The 8,055-nt window shown below is 41.0% G+C and overlaps 1 protein-coding gene across 2 annotated transcripts; it reads left to right on the forward strand.

Annotated features, from left to right (window-relative positions):
• Positions 1-2,511: 2,511 nt before the first annotated feature.
• On the forward strand, positions 2,512-7,759 carry LOC123130622 (fimbrin-5). Of its 2 annotated transcripts, XM_044550462.1 has the most exons (15): positions 2,512-2,834; positions 2,932-3,160; positions 3,265-3,438; positions 3,545-3,792; positions 3,913-4,084; positions 4,845-4,883; positions 5,004-5,078; positions 5,161-5,277; positions 5,513-5,724; positions 5,962-6,114; positions 6,186-6,385; positions 6,484-6,641; positions 6,727-6,823; positions 6,902-6,993; positions 7,126-7,759. In XM_044550462.1, the coding sequence occupies exons 2-15, from the start codon at positions 3,077-3,079 to the stop codon at positions 7,381-7,383; spliced, it is 2,079 nt and encodes a 692-aa protein (XP_044406397.1). In that variant the 5' UTR covers positions 2,512-2,834; positions 2,932-3,076; the 3' UTR covers positions 7,384-7,759. The 2 variants fall into 2 exon arrangements, with proteins under 2 accessions (XP_044406397.1, XP_044406396.1); XM_044550461.1 differs by having other exon boundaries at positions 2,513-3,160.
• Positions 7,760-8,055: the final 296 nt, after the last annotated feature.

Raw genomic sequence — 8,055 nt, forward strand, 5'->3', positions numbered from 1 at the left:
TTTGGAGTAGAAACTATTGGATTTTCTCCACCTGGAGATTTGGTGGACTCCAGGAGGGGTATCTTCTTGCAAAGGCATTGCCTTCCTCTTCTTTGTTTTTGGTTGGGAAGTTCCTATAGAAGCTTCTTGCGAAGACTTTAATTACTTGTTGTTCTGTAGCCAATCTAGCAGCATTTTCTTTATCCTTTTGTTTATTCTCATTGTATTTCCTCTTTTCTCCACGAAACATATTAGTTGTGGACAATGTGAGATCTTTTACGTCTCGGTACGGGTATGACATTTCAAACATGTTCATGCTTTTCAAATAATATACATGTGACATTTCAAAAAATGTTCACGTGTTTCAAGAAAATGTACAAGACATTTTTGAAAAATGTTACACAATGCGAAAAAAATGTTTTGCACCATTTAAAAAATGCATGTTACATTAAAAAATGTTCACATGTTTCGAAAATATGTTTGTGACATTTTTAGAAAAACATTTATACAATCTCCACTACTTTTAAACAAGTGAGTTGTGGCAGAAACATTGAACATCAACCCTTCGTTATCTTAGACCCGATGGCCTACATTGCTCTAATGACATTGTACCAATTAAAACACCATAGTTAGTATTCCAAAAAGAAACAACATACAATTAATCAACTCACCATAATTAGCATTCAAAAAAGAAATATCGTATTGATCAATCAAATCACCATAATTAGCATTCCAAAAATAACAACATCTCCAATAGAAGATGCAAATTTGGAGATGTAAAAGTTTACATCTCCAAAAAGTGCCTTTTACGTCTCCAAAAAAGAGGCAACTCCAACTGATGATGTAAATTGGTGATGTAAAAGTGCAACTTCAATAGATGATGCAAATGAAGATGTAAAAACTAGAATTGGGGCGGCTGAGCGGCAACGACCATAACAGGATGTTCGAATCAGGGCGGCGATTGTTGGGCAAAAGTTGTGCGGTGAGGTGGCGGTGGGTGTGGGGGCTGGGCGGTGGCTTGGCAATGACGGATGAGCGGCACGACAGCGACGGGGACGAACTGGGTGGCGGTGGCGGAGCAGTAGAAAATATGGCCTATTCGCAGCATGCGGGCTAAGCCGCAGTGTAGTGGTGGCTGGGCGGGTGCTTGGTGGTCGGTTGGTGACTGCGGCGATGACGAAAACGATGGTGGGGATGAATGGCTCGGCGGGGCTGGAGCGGCGAAAAATATGGCCGATTCGCCAGTGTGCTGGTAGAGTGGCGACGCGATGGTGGAAGGGATAGGCCACGGGGTCGTGATGGGGTCTGTGACGCCCCCGATTCAATTGTACACTAATCATACACGCAAATGTGTACGATCAAGATCAGGGACTCACGGGAAGATATCACAACACAACTCTAGACAGAAATTAAAGTGATACAAGCTTCATATTACAAGCCAGGGGTCTTGAGGGCTCAAATACATTAGCACAAAAACAAACGAGTCAGTGGAAGCAAAAATATCTGAGTACATACATAAGTTTAACAAGTTTGCCTTAAGAAGGCTAGGACAAAAGCAACAATGATTGAAAAGGCAAGGCCTCCTGCTTGGGATCCTCCTAACTACTCCTGGTCGTCGGCGGTCTCCGCGTAGTAGTAGGCACCGTCGGGGTAGTAGTAGTCATCGGTAGTGGCATCTGACTCCTGGGATCCATCATATGTTTGCAAAAACCGGAAAGAAGAAAGTAGGGGAAAAGGTAGCAAAGCAATCATGAGTACTCATCTGAAGTACTAGGAAGTATCAGATCTATACTAAGTATGCATTGATACTAAGGGAAGGGATGTATCTGTGGACTATACTGCAGAATGCCATAATAGAGAGGAAGGTCTAGCCTATCGAAGACTAGCATCTTCAAGCATCTTGCAGCATTTAGAAGAGTGCAGGATAGCATATTATATTTAGCAAGTAGGTTGTAGCATTAGCACCCGGAGATCCTTTCTCGACTACCTGTGAAAAAGCAATCCCGGAGCGATCATATCCATTTCACATCTCAATATCCAGTTTCTAGTTGTAAAGATTGGAATACAACTCTAGGTCGTCCTGTTACCGTCGACACGGCTACTCGAATAGATTAACTTTCCTGCAGGGGTGCACCACATTACCCGACACTCTCAATCACCTCTGGCCGGACACGCTTTTCTGAGCCATGCCCGGCCTCGGAAGATCAACACGTCACAACCCTATCTAGGCTCAACAGAGAGGCCAACACACCGATCTACATCCTAAGCACGCATGGGTCTTAGGCCCATCGCCCTTTGCACTCCTGCATGTTGCGTGGACGGCTAGGATAAGTCCTGGCAACCTCCATTATAAAGATGGTTGCTTTACGTGGACCACCCAGCGCGCGCCGCTCAGTGCTGACGTTTGAAAATCACAGAAAAATCTTCTACTCCACGTTGTAGGCAAGAGCTATTACGCCCGCGGCGAGAAAAATCCGAGAGCCGTCCAAACCCGTGAAAGATGAGCATGTTGGAGAGAGAGAGAGAGAGAGAGAGAGAGAGAGAGATGGCACTCCTCCGTCGTCTCCATGGGAGAAGAGGAGTGGAAGCTTCACGTTCTAAGATTAGTTATCTACTTTTCTATTCTAGGCATCTGCGGGAGGCTGAAAAAGGAGGCACCATTTTAGCTTCTCCCTTTTTCTTCCTATCCTATGGCTCCCTGCAATCCAACCACACGTTCGCTTCCCCACAGTTCTTGGGGTCCGCCGCAGAGATGGGAGCAATGCATGCGGAGTGAATATTTTTCGGGTGCTGGAGGAAGGAAGACAGGAAGAACGAAGATCAAACCCTTTCAAAAAGAATTTTTCATCGCAAAGGTTGGTGACGATCCGTTGGGGGGGTATTTTTCCCACAAGTGTAATAATTCCATCAGTTTTGGTCCTATTCTTCTTGATGCATATACTGCAAACACAGTGCTGAATTTGATCAGAGAGGTTGGTGCTAATTAGTCCTAGCGATTCAAGGTCGTGGTTGGACTATCTTTATTCTAGGTCTCAATAACTGCTGAATTGGTGCAAGAATTAATTTAGCACGAGAGTGAAACTGAATTCGGAAAACAATGTCTAGCGTTGGTGTTCTTGTCTCTGATCCATGGCTCCAGAACCAGTTCACCCAAGTGCAGCTCCGAACGCTCCGAACAAAAGTAAGCACTCCTTGAGGCCATTCTTGATGCTTTCTGAAAAATCGTGTTGTTTCCTTTTCATAATTGTGTAATCACAATGCTACCTCTTATGTTCCACGGTATAGTTCACTTCCGCAAAGAGATCGGATGCCGAGCAGGTAACTATAAAAGATTTGCCGCCGGTAATGGAGAAGCTTAGGGGCATTCAAGAGGTTCTGACTGAGGAGGAGATCACAAGTTTTTTGAGCGAGTCTTACCCCGATATGGACCAGTCAATCGAATTTGAGCCATTCCTTAGGGTACATTCGATCATCTTGGCATACCTTCTGTTGATTCCACATTTTCACTTATGTATGAGTTTTTTTGTTTTTGTTTGATGAGCTGTACAATCTTGCAATATGTTAGGAGTACTTAAATCTTCAAGAAAAGGGAGCCAGCAAATCAGGAGGCAAAAAGAAATTGAAGGGATCAGTGTCATTTTTGAAGGCATCCACCACTACTCTCTTGCACGTCATTAATGAGTCTGAAAAAACTTCTTATGTCAATCATATCAATAATTTTCTCGGGGAGGACCCTTTCCTGAAGAATTTCTTGCCATTGGATCCAGCATCAAACGATATATTTAATCTTATTGGGGATGGTGTTCTACTTTGGTGAGATGTTCTTTTAAATGCTCACAGTATTCTTTTAGTACCATAGCATCTCTTAATTTTGATTTCTGTTAACAAATTTTCTAAGGTAGTTATTCCCTTACCTTATTAATACTGAATCAGCAAGTTGATCAATGTTGCTGTTCCCGGCACAATAGACGAGAGAGCAATCAATACAAAGAAGGAACCGAATCCATGGGAGAGGAATGAGAACCACACTCTTTGTCTCAACTCTGCCAAGGCCATTGGTTGTACTGTTGTTAACATTGGGACACAGGATCTGATTGAAGCTAGAGTACGTTTCTATATTTTTATTGCATCAACACAGTTTATTACTCTATTTCTCAAGTTCTTCTTTTCCTTCTGTTCCTATTTAAGTTTGAACTAGCAAAACAGTACAGAAGTTGAGCTGGTTTTCAGGGAAGGGTAGATATATAATGACATTTCTTGACTAGGTTGTGCATATCTTGAATTGCACAATGTACGCAGTTGTACATTTTATTAAATGAATCTTTGGGGAGTATTATATTTTGAGGCTCTTAACTTTTTTTGGTATTGACAAATTCTTGGACAGAAAAATGTTACATATCACTACTAGAAACATAACTGTGCTTTACAACGGATAAAAACATAGCCGGTCGTGTTAAGGCTTTGTCATCGGCCTCGTCCAGTTCACAGAATGATTTATATATAATGTCTCTGCAAGCATTAGTTCTCAGCTCCATTTTTACTTGGAGATTTTTCAAGGAGGTGGTTAAATTGTTTATATAAATACAAGCTTTTGTTTTTTTGTGTCTCAATTAGTTTTCTTACTTGTTACAGGTTTTTTAGGAAGGTGGAAACGAGAGCATGCTTAATTTATTAAATTCTTGGAAGCCTGCTCGTATTTTAATAAGTTAGATTTTTAGAATTTTAGGATGGTAGAAAAATATCTGATGGGATATCGGGTACTATCGCCAACTCACATTTTATGTGAGAGTAAAGATTCGTAGCAATATATTTATTATTGTTAAATCATTTTACTTTGTACTGCTGAAGTATTTTTCCTTTTTCAGCCTCATCTAGTTCTTGGTTTGCTATCCCAAATCATAAAGGTGTGTTTTCTACAACCACCATTACTGAGTTAGTTACTAAATAATTTTTCAACAATATAGTGTTACCTAGAACATTGATGAATGCTATCTTTCTAATTTGTTTCGTTGGACTTCTCTCAGATACAACTCTTAGCAAATTTGAATCTGAAGAATACACCTCAGTTGTTGGAGTTGGTGGCTGGTGATAACAGCAAGGTTCAAATCATCAAGAGAACTTGTATGTACATGCTTGTGCATTAGCAAAGTCTGGATAATTATGTTACATGATGTTATACAGGAAGCAGAGGAGCTTGTCACCTTAGCACCAGACAAGATGTTGCTCAAATGGATGAACTTTCATATCAAGAAAGCAGGGTACAAAAAAACTGTAACAAATTTCTCTACTGATGTTAAGGTATGTATATCAATTGTATGGATATTACACAAAAACACCTGAAAAATGCACAACCACTAGGCAATTTTTTCATATCGATGGTAAATACTGTGACTTTTGTTTTTGCTTGGAGTAAACACTGACTTTTATGGCATGTTTATATAGATCCGTTAAATCATTCTATGATATTGACGACATTTTCAGAAATGCTAATGCAAAAGATTTCATTATGCTATATCGTATGATGTATTTGCAGGATGGTGAAGCGTATGCTTACCTTCTCAGCGCCCTTGCTCCCGAGCATAGCTCAACAACCATGATAGAAACTACAGATCCTAAAGAAAGGGCAAAGAAAGTCCTTGAAACTGCCGAAAAGCTTGATTGTACAAGATATGTAACATCTAAAGATATTAATGAGGGTTCAGCAAATCTCAACTTGGCATTTGTCGCACAGATATTCCAGCAAAGGTACTGATCTCTCCTTGTCCTCTCTTCTGATAAATCGGTTTTGCCACTTAGGGTTGTATGCAATGCAAGAAACTAATAGAAATGTCATCAGTTTGTGAGGATTTGTTCCACCTGTTATTTGTATTTTAAAACACAAATAAATCAAAACAGCTATACAACTGTGGAAATGTCGATGTTTCAAACATTTTGTCCAGGTTAATTCATATTGCATTATGAAATGATTTTAAACCTGTGCAGAAACGGTCTATCATCGAACAACGTGGCTCGTGCCGTCCAAGATACTCCGGATGATGTTGAAGCATCGAGGGAAGAGAGAGCATTTCGCTTGTGGATCAACAGTCTTGGAATTGCAACTTACGTGAATAATTTATTTGAGGATGTTAGGACTGGGTTAGTCCCATTTCCACCAGCAGCTTCGCCTTGAAATATATTTTTGTCATCTAACAGAAGTTCATTTCCAGATGGGTTCTTCTGGAGGTGCTTGACAAAATTTCTCCAGGATCAGTTATCTGGAAACAAGCATCGAAACCTCCAATTATCATGCCATTTAGGAAGGTTGAGAACTGCAATCAGGTTATCAGAATTGGGAAGGAGTTAAATTTTTCTCTTGTGAATGTAGCAGGAAATGATATTGTTCAAGGAAACAAGAAGCTAATCCTTGGTAAAAAAAATATACCCCGTGTATGCTTTAGTTGATCTTATTTCAGTTTCTAATCTTGAATTCTGTGTAGTATTTGATTTCAAATAATACCCTGTCAGCTTTCCTGTGGCAACTCATGAGGACCAGCATCCTACAACTGCTAAAGAACTTGAGATCCCACTCTAAAGACAAAGAGATTACAGATGCTGACATTCTGATCTGGGCGAATAATAAGGTCAAGGAATCAGGAAAAACATCTCACATCGAAAGCTTCAAGGTTGATCGACATTCCCATTTTATTAAAGTTTAACTTGTGTTGTCATGGCCATGGCCTTAAGCAAGTGTGTTGATTGATTCTCTAGGATAAAAGCTTATCAAATGGGATGTTCTTCCTGGATCTTCTAAGCGCTGTGCAAAGTAGAGTTGTTGACTGGAATATGGTGAAGAAGGGGGAGGATGGTGTGTACCCTTGCTCTGATTCCAGAGTCAATTTCAGATTTTTCGCATTTCCGTTGTCATTTGCTTTTGTGGTTGCAGATGATGAGAAGAAGATGAATGCAACATACATCATAACTGTTGCTAGGAAACTCGGGTGCACCGTGTTCTGGTTGCCAGAGGACATAATGGAGGTAGCCTATGAAAAATTGTTTGTCGCGCTAACTTGAGAGATGAACAGTGACATTTTTTACAGGGATGAACAGTAACATTGGGCCAGTCATGGATCAAACAGTGACATTGCCTTTTTCATTTTGTTATGTCAGGTAAATCCCAAGATGATCCTCACTCTTACAGCAAGCATCATGTACTGGAGTCTGCAGAAGCATGGACCTTACGAAGGCCCCGGGCCAGCAGGATCCGCAGCGTCACAAGAAGCTCTCCCAGAAGAGGAGGAGGAGGTGGTGGAAGAAGAGGAAGAAGAAGAATTAGAAGCAGAAGCAGAAGCGGAGGCAGAGGCAGAGGCAGAAGCAGAAGTAGAAGAAGAAAAAGGAGGAGAAGAAAGCCTTGAAGATGGTGCCTAAAATAAAATCCGACCTGACCACATCAGGCAGGGGGTGGTTTCAGTACGGGAGGGATAGCAAACGACAGCGCATGAAGTTAGTTTTGATCTACTCTTTGCGTGCAAATGCGCAGTGATGAGCTTCTACTCTTATATTTTTTGAAAAAGGAGGCTTGCCCTGGTCTCTTGCATCTGAACGATGCATGCAACCATATTATTAAAAAAGTCTCAGAATATCACAAGGTCTTTAAAGTATTACAACTCACAAAAGGAGTGAAGAAAAATAAAAAACCGCAATGCCACAACCGGTATGAATTAAAGGACTAGGGCCCTAGACTCCTATCATGTTATGTGATCACCATCCAAACCGGTTGAATATAGCATGTGCTATCATCTTCCATTGGTTGCACCCATTAACCAGTTGTAACACCCACAATGCGGCTATATCTCCCACGTGTCGGGGCACGATTTAGAGACATAGCCGCATGGTAGGCTTGTCGCAAGAGGGGTAATCTTCACACATCCCATGTACTGAATAAGAAAAGGATAAAGAGTTGGCTTACAATCGCCACTTCACACAATACATAAATAATCCATACATCATCCAAAGTACAATCAAAGGTCCGACTACGGAACCAAAATAAAGGAAGACAACCCCTAATGCTAGATCCCCGATCGTCCCAACTGGGCTCCA

Source organism: Triticum aestivum, chromosome 6A (genome assembly GCF_018294505.1).
Source record: "Triticum aestivum cultivar Chinese Spring chromosome 6A, IWGSC CS RefSeq v2.1, whole genome shotgun sequence".
Classification (NCBI taxonomy): Eukaryota; Viridiplantae; Streptophyta; class Magnoliopsida; order Poales; family Poaceae; genus Triticum; species Triticum aestivum.